Source organism: Branchiostoma lanceolatum, chromosome 3 (genome assembly GCF_035083965.1).
Source record: "Branchiostoma lanceolatum isolate klBraLanc5 chromosome 3, klBraLanc5.hap2, whole genome shotgun sequence".
Classification (NCBI taxonomy): domain Eukaryota; kingdom Metazoa; phylum Chordata; class Leptocardii; order Amphioxiformes; family Branchiostomatidae; genus Branchiostoma; species Branchiostoma lanceolatum.
In genome coordinates, this window is record NC_089724.1 from 17,138,802 (window position 1) to 17,166,767 (window position 27,966).

General features: G+C 42.4%; 1 protein-coding gene across 2 annotated transcripts; it reads left to right on the top strand.

The window, feature by feature from the left end:
- Positions 1 to 7: 7 nt before the first annotated feature.
- LOC136430680 (uncharacterized) lies at positions 8 to 27,277 on the top strand. Of its 2 annotated transcripts, XM_066421479.1 has the most exons (13): positions 8 to 111; positions 1,545 to 1,843; positions 2,334 to 2,398; positions 7,298 to 7,439; positions 15,947 to 16,235; positions 16,429 to 18,382; positions 18,700 to 18,783; positions 22,341 to 22,457; positions 22,969 to 23,113; positions 23,561 to 23,684; positions 23,791 to 23,918; positions 24,368 to 24,463; positions 24,938 to 27,277. In XM_066421479.1, the coding sequence occupies exons 4-13, from the start codon at positions 7,367 to 7,369 to the stop codon at positions 25,039 to 25,041; spliced, it is 3,114 nt and encodes a 1,037-aa protein (XP_066277576.1). In that variant the 5' UTR covers positions 8 to 111; positions 1,545 to 1,843; positions 2,334 to 2,398; positions 7,298 to 7,366; the 3' UTR covers positions 25,042 to 27,277. The 2 variants fall into 2 exon arrangements, with proteins under 2 accessions (XP_066277576.1, XP_066277577.1); XM_066421480.1 differs by lacking the exons at positions 8 to 111; positions 1,545 to 1,843; positions 2,334 to 2,398; positions 7,298 to 7,439 and adding an exon at positions 11,686 to 11,848.
- Positions 27,278 to 27,966: the final 689 nt, after the last annotated feature.

A 27,966-nucleotide genomic window follows, 5' to 3' on the forward strand; every position in this document is an offset into this window, starting at 1 on the left:
TTTCCCTACAAAAAGACACATGTAATCTAAATTTACATAATTCACCTGGACTGGAGACCTGGTGCATCCCAGTCTTGTATCGGACAACGAAAGGGTATGTCACCCCATAAGGTAAGCCTGTCGACTAATGGTGATGATGAATCTGTCAAACTTACACCCAGACATGATGATGAGGCGCTCATCGACCATACTATTACTCATTATTATTATTACTAAGGTAGGTACATTGAACTTGAATGTATGAATGAGGCATTCACTGGTTCAACTTTTCATGGACAATATCACTGTTCCCAATATGCCTTATAGTAGGGTCCAAATAGTACCCCCATCTGACAAGTTAAGGTATTGCAGATAGTTCCACTACAGTGTTGATTTCTGAGAGGAAAGGGAACACTGTAAATGCATTCAAGTTCGAGGTGATTCAATATTGCAGGAGGGAGAAAATGGAGTGGTTGTGGTGGTTTTTAGTTTGTGGTTTAAACTAGGTCGTAGGCAGGCAGAAAGCAAAACAAGCATTTCACATTGGTTTTAAGTTTGCTGTTAAGAGGTTACTGCGAAAACTGCAAACATTAAACCACCACTGTAGCTGCTGCTGTTGCAACTTGGGCTGTAGTATAAACTCAAGATATGGATTTCCCAATTTTTATGTTAAACTGTTAGTTGTTGCATAAAGTACATAAACCCTGGTCACCTTAGCCTGGATGCCAGACCCCCAAACTCTAAAACAACTATCCCACACAATAGATATTTCAAAGTTTGGGGGTCTGACATCCAGGCTATGGTCACCTTCACCAAAGGAACAGTAGAAATTGGTAATTTTGATCCATGTATGTCTAGCTTTACACCTTATGATGGAAATAATTCTAACATGATAAAAAGAAAAGTTTGAATTCTTAATGACGAAATTTTCTTTCAACCAGTGCCTGAAATATTGGGTTTTGAGACTTCCAATACCATTTTTTTTCTGAGTTAGGAAATATCAAAGGCCACCTGGGCCAAGTGTATATTCAGTGACTGGTGTCGTGATATTAAAGGAAAGGTAGCAAACTGTCAGGGACTCAGGGTTTACTTAATGGGGAGAGCAGTATTCGGTATAGTCTGTATAACGCAAACTCCAGCTGTCCGGGGGTTTATGTCCCGGCTGGTGGTTACGGGCGGCTGACTAGAAGCGCGATTAAAATCAGACTATATTCGGTATACAGACAATTTTGTATTTCTAAGGTATGCTAATGCTAATGTTGAAATGGCTACCTGCTGTTTAAAGGTATACTGACCCTTCATCGAATTTAACAGTTTCAGAAGGAAAATTCAATTTGAATCCTACTTTGTCTTTCTAAGAATAGTGTACGTTATTCTACGTCTTGCCTGGCTCAGTCTTTTGGACGAGAGATATGACTTAACTTAGATGGTCTCCATTAAACTTTTCTCGATGCTGAACACATAGTAAAATCCTTAATGTCCCATGTGACCCTGTACCACTACGACTGAACCGGTCCCCAGTGATGTAAATAACCCATCTGTTTCCGGCATCTCCCCTGCTATAGTGACTTAGCGGCTCAGGTACTTAAGGTGGTCGTCAGTACGTGCGGTTCGTTCTCATACCAGCCCACCGGAGGAGCGGATAATACCGCTTCCGGCCGAACACGCGTCTCACCAGACGTCAGTCCAAGCTCGCATACGTCAGAACACAGCCCGGGACTATAACTGACCTGTTATACCAGGAGGGGTTCAAAAGAAACCAATTTCTTAACGCTGAAGTGGTCTTGTTGTGTTCAAAGGAACGTCCAGGTACATGCTGCAGGAAATTCATGCAGTAGCGGCCATGTTTTCTACACTTTTTAAGGTAAGTTTGTTTCATTTCAGATGTACCCTTTTGCGTTCAGTCACGAGCAAATAGCATTTATCACGATTGAAGGTGGAATATACGTTACATACATGTACTAGTGCTATTCATATTCGGGAAAAACTTGTTGTCGCGCGAATATTCGGCTCACCATGATAGAAAATGACATTGCAACAAAGTTTTATTCTCTGCTACGTGTATATTGGTCTACGCTTCCTCGAAGCAGTGATAACTCTATTTTCATAGCTGAATCGAGCTATTGTGTGTGTGTAACATTGCTGTATATAGTTATTCCTGTGCGGGTTGTTATTGCATCAGTTGTAATTGGTGCGGTGGTTTGTGGCGTTGCGGTTTCCCACGTGAATCAGGGAATGCTAGGGGAGACTAGAAGCATGTCCTGAACCTTATCCCGCATTATAGATCTGGCCGAGCTGGACCAAGTGTAATCTAAATGTTATTAAGGGTCGTATTTCAACCGTCTCTGTTTCAGAACCGTGCTGGACGAGATATGTAAAAACTGGCAATCGATATCTGTCTCATCATCAGATTTTCAAGGTAATGTGTCAATTTCTGTCAAATATAGTTAGACTTGTTATTCGCTTTGCATATTCAGTTATGTGACATAGTAAAGATTGTCTGGCTGTAGAGCTTTGTATCGTGTATTCCCCCACCTTCAGACTCTTACCCGACCAACACAATCTTGTATTTTGAATTTTAGGTTTGTTTGTTTGTTTAGCTGGCAAAAATGATATCAAACGCCGCAGTGGTCCCTAAGAGCTTGGAATCCCTGACAGATATGTCTATGTCTACTAGTATCCGAAAAATGACATGTAAATCTCCCTAGTGAGACTTATTTCGATCCATGGCCAGCCGACAAATCGAAGCTGTTCCTCCAGTTGTAGCAGCTTCAACGTTCACACACATGCAAACGTACTTCATTCAAGGGGAGGAACAGAAAAATTGAACTTCAAATCTTGAATATGATGCTGCACTAGCTTTGCCGATCTGTATTGCGTCACCACGGTTAGCTAACTTAAGATGGTTTTATAGACGAGAGTCCAAAGGCGTATACCTGAAGAAAAACAAGTCGGTTCACATTCAAATCATTCGTGCATTCAAGGCTGTGTTTGTAAACTTTTGAGCTTCACCAAGACAACAGTACTGCCTGCTATGACGCGAGTCCTGTCGACTTGAAAAGGCTCCGACAGCTGTTTAGGACAGTTTTTCAGACCACTTCATGTTGCCGTCCACAGAAGAGCAATATGCTAGTGCTCTTGCCGTAGTCATTTACTGGCATTCCGCACAAATATTCTTGATTCTCGCGGAGCTTCCCTCTTTGAAAAGGGTCCGACAGCTGCATAGGACAGTTAATTCTTCAGACGCCTTGTTGCCGTCCACACAATGATGCTGGCACTGTAGCCGTACTCAGAAACTGTACACCCAAAGTGTCTTGCGCGGCTTACTAAGTCTTGGTCTTCTGCTGCAATCTGCATCATCATGACTCATCACGAATGGATTTTTGCTAGCTGTTGTTGCACTTCTAAGCCCAGAAACCGGGGCACATGTAACCAGAGGTAATCTCAGGTGCTGGAAGAAGGGAGAACTGACGGCGTTCCTTGCGTCAGACGGTGGCGGGTTAAGCCCATCCCTGTGGTCGCCAGGAGACCAGGCTCCATCAGAAAGGGACGCAGGTGGCCCGGCCAGCCGTGCGCGGTGTTCGGTGGCAGGAGCTCGTACGGTGGAAATGTCAGAGGAGTTCTCCGCCGTCCGGCTATGCCGCGCGAACTCTCTCCGTGACATCACCGCGAAGAGGACGTCAGCGTTCCCGTCGCCTGGACGCAAATCCCTCGGTAACCATGCCGATCCCTGCATCACGAGGAGACGCCCTGCTATTGGCATACATCATTCCGCACTTATCTTGTTTTCCGAGTACACCGGCTGCAAACATCCTCTGCAACCAAGGCCTTTCCAAAGACTCTTGTGCCAGATGGAGGTGATATCCTTCCCGTTGTTAGTTTGATCCAAGTTTTCAGAACGGGTTGATGTTTATTTACACCGCATGTACGAGCCACTACAACATTGCGCAGCTTGAATGGACCCAACTTCAAGGGAAATGGTGATTTATTACGACTCGCGGGAAATTTCAGGACTCGTTGTTGATCTTCTGATCATGACGTCGTGGCCAAGCTACATCGGTTAGAACAGCCACGCCTTACGGCAAGTATCCTCACAATTTTTATTTCACAAACGCAATGAGCGAAAATATCGGCACAGTCGCTAAAATCAGCCTGGTAGCTTAGTTTAGGTCTAGTGTAGAGTGTGGTTTCCAAAAGATTTCCGCTCTGCGAGATAAAACCGGACCCGATAAGGAAAGTGAGGAAGGGAAATGTGAGGTCCCTGTTCATGTATTTCTGGGTTTTACTCTGTACCACACCCCGCCATGAATGTTAACCTTTAACAAAAACTAATCTCCCTCCCGTGTAGTGAAGCGGTCTCACAATTAGAAATTTCTCCTCTGGATCACGAAGTCGAGATGAATCGCGGCCTGCTGGGCGTCGGATGTCAGCACCCTGACATCATGGACGCTACTAATAGGTAGACGTCACTGACGTTTCTTAGAAACCTTTAGCAGGTTAGAAAAAAAAGACCACACTTCTCGGAAAGAGTTGGTGCATGAAGTCCTATATGCATGTGCGATGGATAAAAGCTGTTTCCAATCAAACCAGTTCTACAGCACATTATTTAGCTGCATACTTTGCACATTTCCTTGAAAGCCATTAATACATAAGCCAAGATGATTATGTTTCATTGCCAGTGCTCTGTGTGTGTATGTGGACAGCCTAACTCGAAATCTCAGAGGTTTGGGTGGATATTTGGTATATTTGGTATTAGTAGGGTCGGGAAAACGAAGATCAGATTCGATAAATGACCTCCTAGCGGCTTTCTACGGTACTACAGCGGAACTTCCGGGTTTTTATAAATCTATTCTGGACAATGCTATGGACGTGATTTTTGAGTGGTAGATAGCTCTTGGAACAGAGAGGAAGTGGTGTAGGTTTGGCCCCTTAGTGGATTTTACAACTGCAGGGGCCGATTTTGTTTGAGACTTTGAAAGAGAATAACTCAAGAAAGACATGTAGATAGCTGAAGTGATGATTGACATAAAGCAAAGATGAACATTATATATTAGACATGAATTATTCAAGTCGCGGCCTCGTTAACACAATTTATGACCAAATGCTACAATAACCGTCTTTTATAATCCATGAGAAACATTCTTGATACGTCACTCGAAAATGTTAACATCATTTTGCGGAGGTATCAGAGGTCGTGAAATTTAGAATGGTGTGTTTATTCATTATTCCCTCCTCTCTTGGAATGCTCAACTTGATATCTGTCCATCTGGTCACAAAATATTTTGAAACATCTTAACTCATCTGAAGTCCAGCCCACGCGAACGGTGGACTTATCCACGTGGCTTGTAGTGACGTGACCGGGAGTGACGTCTAAGTTTATTCGTGTATTCCCCCGCAGAACACGCGCGGTACATGCCTGTGCTTACACGTGACCACCTACGTGCACTAGGGGCTTCTGTATGAGAGGGTTGGGAGTTGCTGTTGTCCACCTCCTCATTGCATACAGCTGGGTGGCACGTTGCAAGTCGTGACCCACTTGTTTTGCACGTTTCAAAAAAGCGGAGGGACATTTTTAGCACCCTCCTTCCGGCTGTTTTGTTTTTCAAGTTGCCGTTTTCTTATTACAATTTTTTCTTATTGCTGGCCAAAAAATATGAATGTCTTCTAGTTGTTACATTCCCCCATGTAGGGTGCGCCCTCCGAAATCAAGGCTGTGATTCGTGACCAAAGAATACAAAGGCAGCAAGTCAACCTTTAAGTATATGGCAATATGCAAGCGCAGTGTATAGGACACAAATAAGCCGGAAATATCACTGCAGTGTCACAAACGGGCTCATAATGAATGGACATGTTTCCCCCACTGGGCTATTAAAGCACAGGTCATATGTTATAACAACTATATACATATTCATGAGTATTACTGTATATAAACATCTAGCTTACTCTAGTACTTTCGACTTCCTCTCGCTTTTTCATTTTCAACCTCCTAATTACATACCAAGCATCAGGGATATCCATTCACACGCTGTGCATGAACTCACCCACCCACAAACGGCACCGAAAACACAACCTCGTTCGCTCGCTGATGTAACATCGACAACAACAGCAACACAATTAGCACCTGGAGAGTGCCATTTTTGTCAAATGCAGCATTTTGCCTGACCTGATCGAATCGCGCTTGAGTAGCCCGCCCAACATCCGGTGCCGCCATTAAAGCCCCGGACAGCGGAGTACTAGTATGTGTTACCACATACATAGGCTACATTTTGTCCCATCTCACAAACGTTATGAGTCCTAAAAGTATTGGGTCCTGATGATAGCTCAGTGGTATACCGTGTAACAGGTCGTGCCGTGAGTAGATCTGACCTAGGTTCTTGTGTGCTGACCCTTCGCTAAACTCCATTCCTCGTGGATAAGGACTGGTTTACCCAGCTGAAACGACTTTTGCACAACGTCAAGAATCATTCTACTTCAAGAAATCTTAAGGTCCAGACTTAAGATTCAACTCTTTTAAACCATGTTACGTTTACCTGCTTTCTTTATGTCTAGCTGATTTTGTGTACGGACAAGTCATCTCAACTATGTTACACGTCACTTTTTGTAAAACCATACCTTTTCTGCAATGTTATCTTGGATCTTAATCTATCATTATTTATTACTTATGTTTCATTTGATTTGACTCTCTGTAGCCACATGACTTTGATTATAATTTGTTGTCGGTGTCCTATCAGCCCATATGGGCTGGGCGACACGAGGTTGCAAGACATATAGATAAACCTTAATCAATTGATTAATTAATCAATTTATTCATTCATATACCTTTAGGTCAATATTTACACAGCAAAATCGCGTTGATTCATGATTCTAGTTTCTGGTCAGAAACAAAAAAAACGGACAGACTGACAGGCAGACAGACAGGCACAGAGCTCACACACTGATCTCATACACAACCAACCGCACACACACGCGCGCACGCACGTAGTGCAGCAATATTAGCAGCAACAAAACAAAACAACGAAAATCTCATACCTCCGTGAAGTAGTAGAATCTTATCAATTTCTCAATACCATAGCCCTAGGCCAATATTGACCAGCTGTCTATGAACAATATCACACTACTTTCAAGAAGGGGTGACGGCCTTTAAAATGCTGCAGTACCGGAAAATACTGCTGGGGGGGGGGTGTGCAAACTTGTTTCTTCGGGACCTCAATAACTACCCACAATAGGCCGCATACCAAAAATCAGACAAATTCATCAAAAGGACCATGAGTTATAGATGCGAACACAGGTAATAATGACTGGAGTTTGACTGTTTCAGGAGTGCAGTGTGTGGCCGTGGCCCATGCCGTGAGCGGTGCAGGGGCCCGGGCTGCCGGGAGAGGGAACCATGCGCCTGTCTGCCCTGACGGTCTTCTTACATCTCTGCGTGCTGCGGACATCCACCAAATGTGATCACGAAGGTACGTTATAAACTGGAATGGAAAGAAAAGGTGGATGGATATGAATTGTGGAAGAGAAGCCTTCAAAGAGAACAAAACCTCCACCTTGCTACCCTCAATCGTTCTTGGCACGCCCCCTAACAACATACAACGTCACAACACCTGTCCTTTAATGTGTTGTAAAACGGGAATCACCAAGCTCCTAGTGATAACCAACGCTCCTTTTAGGTGAAAGTTTAGAAAGTGTACGGTATGATTTCCTTGAAAAATGTGCTGCAGTGATGATGCGTATTAGGAAACTCACGGTAGCTTGTCATACTTGCAATCTTCGTAAAGTACTGTCGGAAACTTTAGCTGATACAATATTCACAATCGTCGCTAGAAGACGCTGCGTAAACAACAATCTTCTGAGACCCAAGAGAAGTAAGAGTACAACAGTTAATACAACAAAATTACAATCATTCAAATGAGAAATTGTCAGTCTTGTCTTCATTTGGTTATCATTCATATCAGGTTCCTTTAGTTTCCCTCTTGTTTGTTTACGCGAGGCCATATAAATGAGTTGCCACTCGAGTACAGTGTCAACTATGTTTCATTTCATTTGATCCGTTACAGCTGAATAGCAAAAAAGTGACAAAAAGCACTTTGACTCACAAGTATTATTGTGAAATTGGTATGTAATTCTCTGTCGTCATTACATTGTTCACTGTTCTTGACTATAACATGTCCAAATAATGTATAACCTTGATGGATCGTACCACCGGTATTATCTTTTTATTTTGAAAGCTGGGACATGCTAAGGCTATGGAGTGTAATAACGTTCGGCCCCATGTTCGATGTTCTTTATATCTGTACTTTTAATCAATGGGAATAGTCACTTTCTCGATGTAACACAACAACTTGGCAGGCGTCGGCCGGTTGTACAACAGTGAACGCCTTGTCACACCTAAACGCATGCACTAAGAAAACCGTGCAAAATCAACTAACAAAGACACAAGACAAACCGTCACTGATATTGCCAGAGAAACCAAGGAGAGCTGATTCTGTCCGACAGAAAGAATTGTTGACTCTGATGATTTGGAATGATGTTGGAGGAATGTGTATTGTTGGTATAGCCTCTACCTCTACCGGCCGATTTCTACTATTTTCCCAGTGATCAGCGGAGTCTGGTAGAGGCTATTGTTGGTATTCTCCAAGCAGAGGTTTCGGTCGAGTGGGGTAACGTTAGTAGTGGCCGGGCTTCTTTTACGTCTGCAGACGTAAAAAAAACCCGGCCACTACTACCCCACTCGACCGAAACCTGTGCTTGAAGAATGATTGTTGGTAGTCCGTGCAACGCGAAATCTCATACCCCAATACCCTTTATTATTACCTTCGCCAAGAAGGTTATGCATAGGGTAGCGTTTGTGCGTGTGTGTGTGTGTGTGTGTGTGTGTGTGTTTGTGTAGTGGACCAGCATAACTCGAGAATGCTTTGATGGATTGTCTTGGTATTTGGTGGTAGGTTTTGATGAGACCTGAAAAACCATTAGATTTGGGGCCCCCTATCGGCTTCTTATGGTACTGCAGAGGAACTTCCTGTTTTGATATCTCGTGTTCTAGATAGATCTTTGGACAGAGAGTAAGTGGTATAGGTTTGGGCCCCCTGGTGGCTTTTTTGGAACTGCAGGAGCAGGTTTTGCTTCAGACTGTGAAAGGGAATAACTCAAGAAGGGCTTGATGGATGGTCATGCTTTTTGGTAAGTGCATAGCTTGAGTGATGATTTACATGATTAGATACTTATTATGCAAATCAGTATCTAATTTGCATAAATAATGAGGAAAGTTTATAAATCAGCCAAATTCCATGATAGGACTCTCAACCATGTGACATATGTAACTGAGGAAGAGAGAAATATTAATAGATATCAACATTGATTATGCAAATGAGGTTTTCATTTGCATAATCAATGCGAAATACTATAACTCAAGATGGGCTTGATGGATGGTCATGATTTTTGGTATTTGACTTGACTTTCTGGTATGGAGATAGCTTACGTGAAGCTTTGTATGATTAGACGACAATCATGTAAATCAGATTCTAATTTGCATAATTAATGAGGCAATTTTAAAAACTAGCTGTAATCCATGATATGACTATTCAAATATGTGACATCTGTAACTGAGAAAGAGAGGAATGTTGATAGATAGAGAATATGCAAATGTAGGCCTAAGTTGCATAATTAATGAGACACAACTTTTATACCATACTGGTAAATGACCGCAATTTCATATTTGTGGCATTTGGAAGTTATGTGAATGTCAACATCGTTGAATCAAATTATGCTAATAAGGATCTCATTTGCATAATTGGTGATACGTGTTAGCATAACCTTCTTTGTTAAGCTCATACTTTGGACAACTTCTGTTATTTGGGTGGATAAGACTAGTATGATTTATAATTGATGAGAAACACGCATAATACGTCAGTCATAAAGGTTAAAATCATTTGGCGAAGGTATGAGGTCGTGGAACACATGTTATAGTGTAGACTGGGGAGCCAATATATTCAATATCAGTGTTTGGACAGTGTTCGTATTATAGGGCGAACCGGTCGACGCCTACATGTAACGTTATGTCATGCACATGTATCTGGTTTGTTTTACATCAAGCGGTGCAAATAGCCCAACTCGCTCCAAATGAATGCCTTGCTATAATGCTAGATACTTCCCAGACTCGGAGATACTATCAGGGTTGGAGTTGGGTTTAGGGTTACTGGTAGTTTCAACAGCACGACTCCTTCTTTCAAAATCTGAAGCCTCTGCGAGTCTGACGCACTTCTCTCCCGTCTCACTCTCGATGTGACAATCATTTGCCACGCATGACATTGCAAAGTTGTGTAATTATTGCAATGTCATGCGTGGCAAATGATTGTCACGACACTGCCTGGAGGCTTCCGGGTATACCTGAGATCGAGAGTGAGAGGAGAGAAGTGCGTCACACTCGTGGGGCGTGGTTATTTTCAAGCAGAATTTTTACTTTGCTGATCTGAATCAGCCAAAAAGTGTCCTGGACCCAAGGAGGTTAAAGGCAATACGTTCACGGTACAGAGGTGGCCGTGAAAACAGTGAACATAAAGTTGCAGTAAAAGTAATTTCACTTCACTTTATCCATTCAGGTCATTTTATAGCAACGTGTGTACAACACGTCCGTACGTGTGTACAACACGTACAGAGGCTTCAGATCTCAATGAGTCTTCAATTTTTGCCCTTTGGATACTGTCACCGATAGACGAGTCAAGTTTAATACCATTTTCTTTAATATTACATTACAGCACAGCCATCTGTCCTTAGCCAATCAGGAGCGGGTATTTTACTGTTTGAAATCCACATACACAGCCAAAGTTAGTTAGAGCACCTCTCTCCCTTGAGGCAGAGGTGCTCTAGCATAAAGTCTGGCTCTCCATTGGCTGAGACCAGATCCCAGGTTGGTTATAGCACCTCTGCCTCAAGGGAGAGGAAATAATGGTCACTCCTTGGTACTCGCCTGTCACCTCAACTGAACCACAGAAGTAAAACCACATGTGGACTGGGGATTATTCTAAGAAAATGAGACTCACAACCCAAACATTCATATTGGCATATTGTGTTTGTTTCAGTGTATATGTCAAACTATTTCCCAATATGTAATTGCTTAGCTTTGCTTCGGACAGATGGCTGTGCTCTAAATCAGTTCAATGATGGACGGGCTTGTTTGTGAGGATATATCAGAGCCCGCCTCCCACGGAGCTTGTTGGCATCCTCGGGCTACGCCCTCGAGAGGCCAACAACCTCCTCGGGAGGCGGGGCTCTAATATATCCCCACAAACTCACCCGCCCATCCTTGAACTAATACTTTTTTTCATATTGCTGGCATAAGAGATCATAAGAAACTGCCTGAAGTAGTCTGCAAGTGGCTATCAGCATCACACGCCAGGAGCGTGGGCCCCGGGGAATGTCACAATACGACGGAACGCCCTGGAGGTCTACTGAGGATGGCAGACTGGGCCATTCAAGAAAGGGGGAACATATGGATCAATAAAGGAAAGAAGTCATAGCATACCTTCTTTCATCCAAGGAGTTTTGAACAGATATAACATGTGTCTAAAAGAAATATGTAAAATACAAGTCTTGTCTCAGCAATAGTGGAAAAATTAATTTCTTTCTTGTCAGTTATTAAAACTAAACCGCCTTGCTCCCCCGGGTGATACCATTAAGTAAACACCGCTGAGTAAACACAGAAGTCAGAAAGTTATCCAGCTAGATGACTTATTACTGACTGGCGGACGGCCACTGGCGGAGCTACAGTCAGAGAAGTAGATCGGCGACAGCGTTTCCACCGGAGCTGAATATTCAAAACCAGACGCAAATATGTCTCGGTGTTGTTTTTCTGCTGCGGCGTGGCTACTTATCGGTGAGTAAAAGCGTTGTCAAGCGATGATAGGGGTCGGGGAGAGGTTGAGGTAGCGGCGGGGACTGGCCGGCGGTTCCTGGCACGGGACCTCCCGAGCACAGGGCTCAGGCTTGCATGGTCCTGCATTTACGTAACTTGATTTACGAGAAGTGTAGGTGTAGGGGTCAGCCTCGGTTGTACTTTGACCTAGATATAACTGACTGTTGCTTATGTAAGCCTTTGCTTGTTTATTGGGCGTTTTTCTTGTATCTCTGATGACTGACCCCTTTGCAGGTTGTGTAACCGATCCCCTTCCCCATCTAAAGTTCACCAAAAGTTCATAATCTGGAACATTTGATAGCGAAGCAACCCTACCAAATTGTCAGAAACAGAACCTGTGTCGTACAAGACTTTCCCAGTGCTTGTTGTCAAGGAGGTTTTATCAAGATAAAACACTGTTCTATATAACTGTCCACAATCTTTACCCAGGCGATTTGAGGGACACATGCAAATTTAAAGTAAAAGTCCCTCAACTGTCTCTGGGGGGTACAGCGAAAGCAGAGCTCCGAAATAAACATAAACAGGTGAAAACTTCCAAGAAATTGGTCATTTTCAGTGGGTATAAATGTTGGCGTCATAATTCTTTCATTTGCACTAAGAATTAGATGGAGGAAACAAGTTTAATACTCAGTACAACCACCAGCCATTTGTGCTGCTTTTCTCCATCTCTCTCTCTTTCTCTCTCTAGCAAACTCTAAGTATCTACCAGTTTTTATAAGTAAAGGGAGGTCAAGATGGCCGGCGCAATGAATACACACTACGTGCGTGTATTCGAGGCTGAAAAACACTTTGTGTTCAACTGTTATTGTGTACAATTATTGTGTACAGTTATTATGAGTGGATTGCGATGAAAATGTAAATAGTACCCATCGTCTTATCGTCCTGTCGGACAAAAATAAATAAAAAAGGTATGAAGAACTTCCCAATGCAGACCCCAACAGTGACTTTCCAACATGGTGGCCAGAAATCCCTTCTATCTTGGAAACGAGCGGAGTAACTTATAAAAACTGGTAAATACTTAGAGTTTGCTGCTTGTTTTGCAGTCATAATTGCATATTTAACGTATCCAGAATGTCAAATAATGTCCCTGCCCCGTATACACTGCATTTTAGACTCGGGTGAGGTCGGGTGAGGTTGGGTTAGGTCAGGTGAGGTCGGGTGAGGTGTTTAGGCATACCTGTGAGTCAGCGGTGCAGGACTTAATAAGTTAATTGCTACCCTCTATCCCCCACTGCATGCCACGCCCAAACTTTACTGGCTCCCACAATCCAGCCCTCCTCCACTATCCGCTTGCCTCTCGGGAGGGACTCACTATTGCAGTGGTAGAGGGAAGGAGGGTTTTGTGGTGTCTCAAATTCGCTACTGTAGTACAGTTGTAATACATTAGAAATGCATGAATAGATATGATAAATTTGCGGCCGGGAGGTCACCATGAAAATGAAACAAAACAAAACACAAACATATAGAATTGTTTTGCTGTTTTTTCTGTGTTTCTCGATGATGTTTGATTGGATGACTTTGATACTGTAAATGCAGAAATGTTCGCGGTGGCTTTATGTTCGCGGTTTTCGCGCTCTTTACGGCGAACTTAAAACCTATGCAAAAAGCCATTCCATTGTGTAGTGCTGCTATTGTTTGCAAACGCGAACTCAAAACCACCGCGAACACTCCATTTTCTCCCTACCATGAAATTAAATCCCCGCACACATTTCTGCATTTACAGTAACTTTTTATTCCTGTCTGAGATGATGTTATGATAAAAACAATATTTTCTGACCACAATCATCAATGTCACTGGAAATGCCTTTTTTTATTTGATCTATTTTTCATCAAGAGTATTCTGAGATAGCCTGCCCGGGCCTCTCTCCTTGCTTACCTTCTTACCATACTCGTTCATAACATAACATAACACAATTTCCATTGATTGCATTTTTATCAGCGGGTTTGCATCAAGTGTTAAATTTTCTCTCTCAGGTGTGTATTAGGTTTCTCACTTTACCTACTGTTGTTTTTTTGCAGTTTTGTCTGGGGATTCTTTCCACATCAGCAAACAAAATAACAGCAATCACACCTGATTTCCCCAGATTGGTTTGCATTATCACCTAATTGCAGAAAGAAAAACATGCGTCATACATCTGTGATGATATTCATGACCTCCTATCTCCAAGCAGATCTTGGAAGGGAAATTTGTAAATTTTCTACTTGCTTTGTTTTATTAACACACAATGCCTTAAACTCAAAGAAGTTGAGCAGTCAAAAAAGATCATGATTTTCCCTCTTGAGATCTGCTTAGAGATTAATTTATCTCAATCAAGGTGTTTATTTATTCATGGTGTGTTAATGTTCAAGGGGACTTTGAACTTGTAAATGGTGTTGGTAGGCCTTTGTTTATTAAAAATTTAGGCAGGAATAGTGTGGGATTACATGCAACTCTGCCTCAGGTTACCAATGAAAGGACTGGAGAGCAAGTCAGGAAAGATAATCAACCAAAATAAGTTTTTCATCGCATCTGGTTGTCAGTAGAAGGTTTTCAGAGGTTAGAATACTTCCTTTGACTGAAGAATGTATTTAACAACTTTAATTAAAGGTCAAATTTCTAATATTTGTTTCAGATGTCTTTTCAAACGAAAGAGCTTAGTTATAATCTACCACTCAAAAATCTTGACCATAGCATGTCCAGAACACGAGATATCAAACCCGGAAGTTCCACTGCAGTAACATAGCATTTAGCCACTGGGGGGCCTGAAATTTTGAGGTCTCAAGAAGGCCTAACCACATACCAAATATCCTGACAATCAATTACAGCATTCTTGAGTTATCGTCAGACACACAGACAGACACACACACAAATGCTGACAAAAATATAACCTTCTTGGCGGAGGTAATAACCATGTAGATATTCAGTGGACTTCATGTAGACCTGTGGACATTTGTTCTTTCCATCTTGTCTTGAGGAAAGGAAGCGTGCTGCCTGTCTACCTCTACAGGACATGATTCACAGAGCAATCAGGTCTTGCACAGATTCCAATGTTTGTAAAGTGCACTGGGGTAGAATTAAGCTGGATTTCTGTCATTTTGTGTCAACAAAGTAAGTCCAGTCCGAGGATGTATTTGCTGGGACTGGATAGACTGGTTTCCTTGAGTAACCAGCTTCTGGGAAGTCTTAAAGACATTTTAGATTGGACAAATTTGTGCAATCTATTTAAAATGGTTGCTGCCCTGCTGGTTTCAACCCATTTCAATAGCCTCCATAGCACTCTCACTGGCTCTCTGGGCCTTACGATGCACTTTCTGCTGATGATTTTTTTTTGCACTGGTTGTTTGTGCAGCCGGCCTGTAACCATCAGGCCTGCTATGGAGGCTACCATTTCTAGTGCCCTATGCGATATGGCTGGATATGGGTCACAGGATATGGGTATTGAGGCAGACTATAATCATTCGTTGTTCAAAAAAGTTGCAAGCACACATCCTCAGGCCCAGATGAAACAAATTCAGATGTTTTTTGCAGAACCAGACCCAGACCAAAGCTTTGCAATGATTAAAGTCTGCTTAAGCTCCATAATTAAGGGACACACTGAAAATCAATGCTGCAGTTGGATGTGTCAAAGTACTGTATGTGTCATTTGTGTATGTTGAAAGGACTGTCACGATTACAAAGGCAAATTGCACTCGTAATGCACATACCAATGTAACAAGTACATGTACATGTCAAGGCCAGCATATCAGTACTGTAGTACTTGTTTGAGGTTGTTGAAAGATAGAGTCATTATACAGTCTTGCTTGACTTTTTCACACTTGCAAAGACGGATTTACTTCATTATCTCAGTTATTAATGAGCATTTTTTGTATGTTTGTGGATATGTTTGGAAAAAAAATAAGCATTTTGTATGACCATCAAATTAGTATTTTGTTGATTGACGGGATAATAGGTTTATTGTGTGTTTATCATTTTGTGCTCTCGATGTCCATGTTTCATAAAAGACAAATTGGTAGCTAAGTTTCTTTGTAGACTCCACCCATGATTCTCCACCCATACTTTTGTCCCTCTGTACTCTGCAGGGCTGACTGTGTGTGGAGGGGGTCATGCCCTGACCTACAAGGCGACGTTCGACATGGGAGGAGTGACAGGGACCGTAACGTTTCAGGAGCCGGCTGCCTCTACCAGCATCAACATCGCTCTGACTGGACTCAGCGGCACCTGGGGGCTGAAGATTAGTACATTCCCTGTGGCGTACGACACAGCAGCGCCGTGTTCAGATCTGGGAGCGTCTTACCATGACTTCACCAGAACTATCAATCCTACTTCTACTGTTACAGAAAACCTAAGTGGGAAAACCTTATCCCACAGGTGGGTAGACTCAACTTACTTACTTTACTCAATATTAGTGTTGTAAAATATTTAGAATTAGTAGTGATTGTTTTATGAATTTTTCCAAAGTTTTCAATGTATTTGATTATCTTCGGTGTATGTGTCCATTGTGTTTGTTTATCTGCTTGAAAATGAAATAGATTGTTAAAAAGTTCTGCTTTGTTTCCATCAGATCCGTGCTTCTGACTGACACCAGTGACCCCACCAACGTACGCTGTGCCACCATCCTCCCAGAGTCTGTCACCATGACGACTGCCATTGCCAAGTTCGGTGGCCCTGTCAGTGGATTTGTCATGTTTCGTCAGCCGTCGGACGACCCATCTGCTACGACAATCATCATATCCAACCTCTTCTATAGTCGGAGTACCGATTCTGCTGTGGACACGAGCAATAACTGGGAGGTACGCAGCAACGCTCCGAGCAGCAGTGGAGACCTGGCGTCACGCTGTACATCGACAGGCAGCATCGTAAGGGACCTAGGCCAAACCATGATTGGAATCACCAGTGGAAGTGGGAGAAAATTTGACACGATCGACAGCTTGGCTTTGTCTGGTGGAAGTGCCGTAGTTGGAAAATCTCTTGTTGTGAAGGACTCTTCTAACAATGTTGTGGCATGTGCAGAGATTTACCAGCTTGAAGCGATGTCAGTGACTGCGAGGTTTGACATGAGTGGGGTGAAAGGGACCTTTGTCTTTGCCCAGGACTCACCGTACGACTCCACAACCGTCACCATAAACGTCAACAACATTGGAGCCAATGCAATCAACTACCACGTCCACGAGTACCCAATCCCACCCAAGGCAGCTGAGGAGGGCATGTGCAGTGGAACGTATACCGGAGGGCACCTCAATCCTTTTGACAGGGACCCGAGTTCTGACAGCTATCCTGGTCCTGCAGTAGGTACCGGTGATCAGTACGAACTCGGTGACTTAAGTGGAAAGTTTGGTAATTTTGACGGCATGACCAGTGTAGATACTGTGAATACTGACTGGTACCTTCCACTGTATGGACGGTACAGTATTGTTGGTCGGTCCCTTATAATCCACGATACGACTGGTAGTAGATGGGTGTGTGCAAACATTGGTTACCCCAGAGAAGTCATCACAGCGATGGCAGTGTTCAAAACTCCCGTAGCTGGTCAGCTCGTCCTGCGGCAGGTTAAAGACAAGCCATATTTGGACACCTCGGTGTTCCTTTCTGTATCATATATCGATGGCACAGCTGGGACTTCAGACCACAGCTGGCACGTGCACGAGGACTCCATGGGCCTGGACTATGCCACTGTGGAAAACAGGTGCTCAAGCACGGCAGGACACTTCAACCCATATGCAGTCGACCTTTCAGGGAACTATGCCTCGCAATGCAATGGAGACAATCCACTCCGCTGCGAGCTTGGCGATTTGTCTGGCAAACACGGCAAAATCAATGTGGGCTCGGAAGACAGCATCAGCAGGAACTTTTACACCGACATCGAGCTCCCGCTGTCTGGTCCGGAGGCTGTGATTGGTCGCTCAATGGTGATTCACCAGGCGAACTCCGGTGGCGGAAGGCAGGCCTGTGCAAACATTTTCAAGCTGCCTGCTGTTGAAGTGTCGACGCAGACATGGCATGCTCAGGGGGGCGTCAGCATCTCAGGAACCTTTAGCGTAACCCAGCCATCTCCGTTCGACTCCACCACCACCGTCATCGATGTATCTGGCTTGAGTAACAATGCAAAAGATTACCATGTGCACGAGCGCCCCGTACCGTTCGGAGGAGACAACCCGTGCAGTGCGGCGTCTGTTGCTGGACATTATAATCCTTTTAATGTCGTCATTGCCGACAGTCCTGCTAATGGAAGTGGGACAAGTGACCAGTATGAGATCGGAGACCTAAGCGGCAAATATGGCTCCATGCAGGGACAGACCGGTTTTTCAGAGACTAACCAGGATGGTAACCTTCCCCTGTTTGGGACGTACAGTTCCATTGGAAGGTCAATTGTAATCCACGACAATAATGGAGGCAGGTGGCACTGTGCAAACTTAACCAGAGTCCTGCCCGTGGATGCGTCCACGGTGTCTGCCATGGCCGAGTTTGAAGCCATAAGTCCAGCGGGTGAAAATACCATCACAGGCAAAATTGTTTTGGTAAGTACTACAGAGGACGAGGTCCAGACTAATTTGCCATTTCAGTCTGGGGTTGACCCTTTTCCTTTTCAAGAAGGGCTCCTAAATTCACTCCAGGCATGGTCTCCTGCAAATATATGATTGACAGGTTACAACATGTCCTCTGACATGTGTCAATCTCTGCCAGTGGTGTGCAAATTAGGGTTCAGGACACCAAAGTGTAGTCTCACCAGGTATTGCAATTATCCTGCTGGCCATGAGATCAATGCCTTTATGTATACATCCCTTCTTATATGTGTAACACTTTTATGTTTGACTGGAAACTTTTTATCTTCCAGACTCAGGTGATCTACGCGGATGGCAGTGGGGGTGACACAACCCTCCAGGTTGACATCAAGTACGCCAAGGATGCCAGCAAACAGGTATGACACCGTCTGACACAGCCTGGGAGGGGTGAAAATGGCACACAGGTGACATCAGCTGCAAAACAAGAAAATCAGTCATCCATGAAATCCAGTTTTTGTGGCCTAACCTCAACAATAATAGTTTAATCTACTCTAACCAATGAGGATTTGAACCGATTGTTTAGAGACAGGAAATAAGAGCTGGAATTGCAAAACTTTCATACCATTGATGTACATTATTCCTTCCATTTCCTGTGAGGTGCCAAGATTTCTACCGGAATTCTGGCTAGAATTGCAAAAATTTGCTGAGTCTCTTGGAAATTTCCCATCTTGCGTTATTTCTTAATCCGTCTATTTTTCTGACTTCAAAGGGAGAAATAACTTGATTTTCAATCCACAAGCACACTTTGCAAATTCAATTTACACCAGTGTTGGGCAGGGGCTTTTTGATATTGATTTTCTTATCCGCTGATTTACTGAGATATGCATGGGACAGATGCAGAATAATAATGTAACTGCTTCTACTACAATGTACTAAAAAGAAAAGAGTTCAGAAAAAAGAAACAATTATGAAACCTGAGTATATCATCAAACAATGAAATCCCCAAAGAGCCCACAAACTCCATAACATTACTGCAATCATTAAAAAAAACTAAACCAGGCCTCTTTAAGACAAAGGCTTGACAAATATATAACAATAGCATGTGGATGAACCTGCTTGCTAATCTGACCTAGCTGAAATTCTCACAGGATGGTACCTGTTGTACCCTGTTGTACCCTGTTGTACCCTGTTGTAGGTGTTGATACACCTGCTATAGTGCACCTGCTGGTTCTGCCACACCTGCTGTAGGCACCAGTAGGTACAACAGGTGCTGATACACCTGCTTTTGGTACCAGTACACCTGTGATAGGTGCTGGTGCACCTTCTGTTCTTACCAGACCACCTGCTCTACAGGTACCAGTACACCTGTTATACATTGTAGGCGGCGGTTCACCTGTTGTTGGTACCAGTGCACCAGCTCTGGGTACCACTACACCTGTTATAGGTACTACATGTAAGTATAACTGGTTACAGGTGGACCCGTTTTTCATGGCTTTTGTGAAACTCTGTGTAGAAAATGTTGGGTCATGCATAAAAAAGTAGTTTTGCTCGTCTTCCAGCTTCCTGGTGCAATTTTTGCGTTAGCATAAACAGGTGTAATTTTCCCCCGATGCCATAATGTATGCACGCCCATACCACCCTCCCTAGCACAGCCTTTAGACTTCACAACTGTTGGCCAGACATCTTTCTAATTACAACGGTGTTTGATGTACAGCTCACTGCACTCACAACAAGCTCCCCTCTAATCCAAGCCCTCTGCTCTTGTCACGAGCTACACTTAAACTTCATGCAGCAGAAGTCTCGTAAAGGGTTTTTAGCTTTGATGAAATAGCAGGAAACAAAAGATGAAAGTAAAGTTCCAACTAAATCCAAGGTGGAGCATATTTTATGGCCGACTAACGCTGTTGTGAAGGTTCGCACTGTTGGTCAGCCGAGGATGCTTCAGTCCTGCAATAACAACATACATTGTATGTCTGGTATTTGAAGCAGCTGGTATCCATGACGACAAGTTATTTTTACCTGGTTGTTGATTTTGCCTGCAACTGCTCTTAGTTCCTCATTCTTGAATGGGTGTCTTCAACCAACATTCTAAGTCTGAGTTGAGAATTCAAGAGAGGTTTTTGAAAAACAATGTCTAAAAGTCGTCTTCATTTCAAGGGCTCCTTTTGCCGAGTGTTGCTTCAGAAGGAAATGAAGAAAAAAATGAAGTAAAAGAGTATTCCTGTATATGTAACCAGGTTTGGAAGTTTGCAATCAACTATATTGTCTTTAACTATTTGGGTTATGATGGAAATAAAGATACCTTGATAATATATAAAACTTGACTGTATACCCAGTAAATACTTGAAATATTCATCTTCCAACATTGTGCCCTTGGAAAATGAGTTTTAATCACATTCAAAGATAGTGATAGTTAAGCAGATATTATTTCGCAATGTGGGCCAAACAAATTGCACACAGAGAAAAGCCCTTCGCTGGAGCCAAATGTTGTCAAACTACCTGTTATGCCTCTAATGTTGCCACCACTTAAGTGATATGAGGTATTTGAAGACTTAGAGCTGAATAAACACAGTGAGCTGGTTTGAAGATTGGCACGATATACCGGTTTGGTGGAGTATTGAGTAGAAGGATCAGGTGTCATTGTTGGAAATTACACTGTAGTTATAGAAAATTAACAAGCACCTCACCTCACCCCACAACAAAAGACAGTAACAATAGGAAACAGGACAAGGAGATTATACTATCTCCTTGTACAGTTGGTGTGTGAGGATTTTGGGTGCCAAATTTAGTTTCAGCCCAGATGTTGATGCAAATTTTTCCCACTGAATCAGATATATGTTCAGAATTTGCAATGTATCATTCACCTAGGCACAAAATCCCACATAACTTCTGTTTTAATCCCCATTCCACAATCTCTCCTATAATCATTACCGACAGTAGTTGAGAGGAAGTCAACCTGGAAGTTTTCTCTGGTGTTTTAATCCTTTTAAATTGTGGGGAGGAACTAGGTCAGCACCTGAGATCTGATACTATCAGTTTTTATAATCTAGGTAAGATCTTTGGTTTTGTTCCAGAGGTATGTGGCTTATGTACACTGTCCCTTGGCACTTTGGGTAAAGTAAAAAACAAAACAAAGAGAGTCCCAGGCAAGATGAGTGATTGAAAATGGGCTACATTGCTCGGGGGCCCAATATCTTATTTCACTTCTTTTTGAGCCCAAAAGTTATCAACCATTAAAAGATAAGGACCATAGGATAGCATGTTCACTAAAGATGATTTGAAACAACTGTAGTTAAGCTCTAGGTACCAAAGAAAGCCAACAGGTGACCATTTCTACAATAGGCCAAAACCTACAGGTAGCCTGCCAATGGTTAATTGAATACTACAGCTATGTCTGTGTGTTTTTGGTTGTGTTAGGAGCAAACTTTGACGAAAATATCACCCTCAGTTCACTATCACACACAACATTTGGACAAAAAAGTGTTCCTCACAAACCTTTGCTGAATAACAGAATTCTGGGTAATGAATATGCATATGGCGGCAGGAAAATACATGTGCCGTAGGTTGCAGCAACAAAGAGGGGTTTTTGATGATTGCTCACACTTCGAGTCCAGTTGCGGATTAGCAAAAGAGATTCTTATAAGTTGTCTTGTTAATAATTCTGGTTTAAGCAGGAAGCAGATGTGGCATTTGTTTTATAAACCAGCGAACAACCATGTTGTAATGATATTCTCCCATGACGCCCTCAGACTGTGTCAATAAGGGACCGAGAGTTTTTGACGTTGCCATCTTTGAATGCTTGGTTGTCAAAGCTTTTCAGACAGTGTTCTGAAAACGTTCGTCTGTCAGGTTTGCATTGCTGGCGTTATAACTGATGTTGCATCTAGCACATATCCCTAAATACCCCGCTTTTAAACATCTCGAGTTTATATTACCCTTCGAGTTTATGTGAACCAACGTTATACTTTTGCAGACGTCTGACCACAGCTGGCACATCCATGAACAGCCTGTGAACGGTGATGAGAACGCCCCCACGTCTCGATGTTCCAGCTGCAGAGGACACTTCAACCCTTACAATGCTGACCTGGGGGTAAGACTTTGTTGTACCATAACAGCAGACCTAGATGTGTAGTTCTTTAACCCTTGTTTTTGTATGTCTGTCAGGTCCTATTTTTTCCAAAGATTATGTGGTGAAATGTCTGATTTAAGAACATGAAAAATAATGAAAGTGATCTTGAACCCAGCTTAGCTGGCACCAAAGAGCAAATCTTCCACTGATTGTGACTGAAAAGACACTGTCAGTGCATGAGTATTTACAGGTCCATTGAAATTCTCCTAGGTCTTTTTTAATTGGTAAAATGAACAGTGAGCAATAACAGCTCGGATTTGAACTCCCAACCTCTCGGACCAGAGGTAGGGTTGCTTACCACTGGACTTTGCACTCTACAGAAAGATTAAGGAAAAAAAATTAGCTGGAACACAACATCATATTCAGCAAAGAAAACTTTTCATGTATCAGTTGCCACTCATCATTGGTTAAGCTATAGGGAAAAATGAGGGAGGTTTCAGGCTCCTCCAACCTGTTTGCTTGTGACTTGCAGGGGAACTATGCCACCCTGTGTAAGCCTGGGAACCCACTGCGCTGTGAGCTGGGAGATCTGAGTGGGAAGCAGGGCAAGTACGCGGTGGGAGGGGGGCTGCAGGTCTACACTGATGTGGATATTCCACTGTATGGCGAGCTCACAGGTAATGGGATTCTTATTGTTCACTATTTGACAAACGTTTTGCATTAAACGCCAACATTGCTGCTAGCTTATAATTTTCCATTGCACAACTTCTTACATTTCAGACATGCATAACACCAAGCTTTATGTGGACAACGCTATAAATGTTTGGACACATAATGTCGGAACTTAGGTGTGTCAGAACAATTAGGTCCTGGGGTGTAACCATCTTTATATAAAGCTGTCTTAAATGAAGGGGTTAGTAATATATTTGATGAGGCATTTCATTCAACAAAACTGTCTGGAATGAAATCTTTTGGGAATTACTTTAACCCTCAAGTGTCAAGGCCAAGTTCAATCGAAGACCTCATAATTTGTTCTGGCATCATTCACACTTCAGGTCTGAGACATGTATTTCATGCACTTCCATCACTTGGATCCTAAGTCTCTGTGCATCTTTTCCATACAGTTGTGGGTCGTTCCATTGTGATACACGAGGCCAACAGTGGGGGTGGTAGGCTAGGGTGTGGCACTATCCGCCCCATGACGCAGACGGCCACCATTGCATTCCCACCCATCGACAACTTTGACTCGTAAGTCCAGATTTATTTCTTGAAATTGGCTACTTGTATGTTGCATTGGTAATGTAACGCAAGTGTTGCTCACATTCATCTGCTAACAACTTTTTTTCTCATGAAGGACCGACTTCCGAACTACGGTAGCCAACCTGTTGGAGATCGCGGTGTGGAAAGTCGCCATCTTTTACGTGCCCACCGCCAACCCCAACACCATACGGGAATGCCAGGAGGTGACCTTCTATGTCCTTGGTGAGAAAGTTTTTTATCATATTACTTTATCATATGGAGCCTCAGTAAAGTGTGAAGTCATGTCTGGGGCCCGGAATGGCTACGACGTAGGGTACAGAAATATAAGATATTCAGTAAGTCCATGGATGTCCGTATTTCTATGCTGCCCAAACAAGCTGTTAGCAAATTCGGTCATGTTTAAATTTCTACCTGTCAGTATGACATTCACACCCAGGGTGTGGGTTGGCACACCTTGGAGTGAAAGAAATTCCTACAATGATCATGAATGTCATTTCACTCAGCTTTCCATCAAAATACTACCTTAATACTGCCAGTTTGGATTCCCTCATCAAAGCTCAAATCAGTCATAATGTGCAATGCATGTTAAAAACTTTGTGAAAGAATAACAGTTTGCAGTTTATTGCTTTGTGATGTTTTACTGAAAACTCCTTTTTTGTGTGTGTGTGAAGGTGACATCGAGCAAAGTAAGGTGGCAGCATTAGTGTCTGGGAGCCAGGCCAGTGAACTGGGGAAGTATGCACCAACAGGGAGCTGCAAGAGCTACAGTAAGTCTGTCTAAACAATTTAGACATGAGGGAAAAGCACAGTTATTTTCATATTTGGCTCTTAAAAAAGAAGACAGTGTTTTGTTTATTAGATAAACAGATGAAAGATGCTGTAAAAACCCGCACACCAGAAGATACCTAAAAGATGTTGCCTTTCACTAAAGTCGGCCATTGTTATATTCCCTACCAATGTGTTGTTATGCTTGCCAATGTTATTCAGAAACAATGCTAGCCCACCAACTCTACATAAGGACCAACTGGCGCCATGGCCAATATGACCACTTTTCGGTGATCCATAAGATTTTTCCCATTGACACAAGCATTAAGAATCTGTAGTGACCACCTGTCCACATAGGCCAGATTTTATCAGTCCCCAGGGTGGTCTTCTTGAGCAGTTTTGACTGTATGTCTAACCTGTAATATAGATATTTGTGTCACATTTGGTCTCTAACCAATGTTTTCATGTCCTTTCAGTTGGTCCTCCTCTTCCTGTTTACTCCTCTGCGACAACCTGGGGTAGAACCAGCGTCCTCTTCATGACACTGCTGCTCGGCACCATGGGGTGGCTGTTGAGCTGAATTCTATAGAGTCACTAAGCCCCAGAGCCCCCTGGGATATGCCCATGGCACCCTTGGATGTCCTGCAACATGATGTTGACTGCTGTGCTGCTTCAGGAGGCTTAGGCGGAAGGAAACATCCCATTGTTGATTTGTACATACTAACAGATTTATCCTCTAAACACTACCTCTTTCTCCCTTCATTTTCTGATCTAAAGACAATCCAGCATATTCAACCACTTGCACCTGTACAGTAACTTCTTAGACTGTGGAATGACTGTGAATGAATGAAACCTCTAAGAAACACGCCTCTGGAAGTAGGGTTTAGGATCTGTCGTTGTCTTGTGATAGGTGATAAGTGTTTTATGGATGTGACTATTGCACCATAGCAAGGTAACAGAACAGATATTACAAACATTGCGAACTTTAATGCTTATGCTATTATCTGTAAGATCAGGAGTTTTACAATTGTGGATCTTAAAAGAACATTGATGATACTTTGGGTCAAGATTTAGAGCAGGGATTAGTATAATTCATTGTTCTTCTTATCTACATTGCTTCTGTCTTGTATCTTTCTTTTAGCATTCTTTAAGCTACACTATCTTCATTGTAAGGTATACCAGTAAGTCAGTGCTTACTTTAATTTGAACTTGAACAAAAATGATTGGACTCTGACAGATGGAGGATGATAGACCAAAAAAATAATCCTTGTAATTAAATAAGAAACTACGAAATGTGAGGCTGGTTGTGGGCCCTTGTAAAATTATCACATGATAAATATTGCGCAATTGTGATGAGACTATTGAAAAATTAGCAAAGTGACATAAAATGTCCTATCACAAATTGTTCCCCATGTTTTTGCATAAGAATTTTGGGGTTTCCAAAAGATGTCATCCATTTTGGCAAGTTTGTTGACAGGATGTAAGCAAGGCAGAAGTTGTCAAGGTGAAAATGTGAACCACCATATAGAGTTTTAATTTAAAGTGTTTTTGTATAGAGTTGATAATCAATTTAGGCCAACTTTGGTCTAACCATATTTTAAAGACTAGACATTTTCAGCATGTGCCTTATCTATAACAATAAAATTACTTGGCAAGACGTATTCACCTTGGCCATGGAAATTTGATTACTTTCCATCCAGGTGAAATTGATCAGTTTTAAGATGTCTGTAAGACGGATGGCAATGTTTTGCTAGAACTGCCAATGATTCAGTGTAGAGGATTTCTCAATTTGGGAAATTTGAGATATATAGTATTTTCCTGCTTGTCATTATGAAATGATTTGCTGGTGTTTGTGTGAAACAGAGTTTAAGGAAACTTGAAATGCTCCACTTTGAATTGTGACTTCCATTTTTCATATTTTGTGTCTTTTTATTACTTTCTGCACCATAAGACCTTTTTGAAACAAGTTAAGTGTTATATAAAGGCTTCATGTTACACAAATAACAGGACTGATAGAAAGACACACTTAACTGGAATTCCTAAAATCAAATGGGAGCATATTCATTTAACACGACAGTTCTACCTTATGATCCGTAGGGCCCCGTCAGGGGCAAAGTAGGGGGAAGCTGAGGTCCCGGGCTATAGCAGGCAGGCCTCCATCTTACTATCTGGAAGTTTTCTTTGGATGCCTTGAATCCAAGGTGACACATAAAGGGACCTAAAAGTGTAATTGTACATTCCAAGCATTCCACCTCTAATATTGAGTAAAGGCAATACTGAAAAACAACCCGGCTAGCATCTAAAATGTTACCCTATTATAAAGCTGTGTGTGTATGATATGAGGTACCAATACATGATATTGGTATAATTCAAGAGAATTTGGTGTATCTGGTGGAATATAGTAATTCTGTGGTCTGTGGAAGAGATGTAGTTGTGAGGAGTTAGGAGCACTGCAGATTCACAGCAATTCTGGAATTTCACAAGAAGAGAGAGTTTGAATTTTATCTCACTGCCAAACAAGCTTTGCTTTTAAATGATTGTCAGATTGAAGTAGGGGAGAGGAGTGAAAATTATAACCAGAGGCAATTTAAACAGCCTGAATACTGTGGCTGGAACAATGTAATTATCTGTACATCATAAGAAAAAAAAGGTACTTTTAAGGTTAGTTTCAGAAAAAAATGTACTGTTAATTAAGGTTAATCTGTGCTGATTTTTTTTGTTCTGTAGGCAAAACGGTGTTACAACACAGTGTGGAGAGTGCTAGATGTAGACTTTGTGTTGTGGATGCTGGGCAATAAAGAAATGATGGTGACATAGTTGAAGTTGTTTTGTGTTATGTTGAAACTGCCTTGTGATGGAACAGAACAGTTCTCAGTTTTTAAAGTTGGCAATAACATTACAAACTGCATGGAACTGGCAGCAGGTTTCCTTTCCACTGAGAAGTGATGTGTTCCTCAACATGGCCAAGATGCCGAGCCACTAAAACACAAAACTGACAGTACGGCGTCCCCTCCGTCTTTAAGTATCCATTTCTTGACTTTTTAATCCGGCCACTTGCTTAACTGCTACAGCTATACAAAAGCGCCTCTTAGTGTACATATGTGGCACTGCATATCAGGTTTCAGCCATTCCTACATGTTCCTAGCGGAGAAGAGGTGTGAATGTTGCCGATGTACAAGCAACAGATGTACTGCATGACTGCGGTGGTGATTTGATTTTTTTCTGGGAGATACAATGTATGATGAGAATTTTGTCACTTTAAATAAATCTTCAATATGATCTTGCAGGGGGCAGTTTGACACAGAAAAGGGTGTTAGCAAAATATAATATTTAAGCCTCCCCCAACATCTGCTTGGAGATGAAATTTTCTGCACCAAAGCCAGAGCTTGTACAAGTTGTAGACTTCGCCACATCTATTTTGAAACTTGGGGAGGGTCCAGTAAATGATAAGTTCTTAAGTAGGGGATAAATGGCAGAAACGTAAAGACAAAGTGTCAGGAAATCT

Bases quoted from the DNA above. Each gene is read 5' to 3' on its own strand.
- LOC136430680 (XM_066421479.1), top strand. From the start codon at position 7,367: ATGCGCCTGTCTGCCCTGACGGTCTTCTTACATCTCTGCGTGCTGCGG. The intron at 23,685-23,790 runs GTAAGTCCAGAT...TTTCTCATGAAG, and splicing joins CCCATCGACAACTTTGACTC to GACCGACTTCCGAACTACGG. The intron at 24,464-24,937 runs GTAAGTCTGTCT...ATGTCCTTTCAG, and splicing joins AGGGAGCTGCAAGAGCTACA to TTGGTCCTCCTCTTCCTGTT.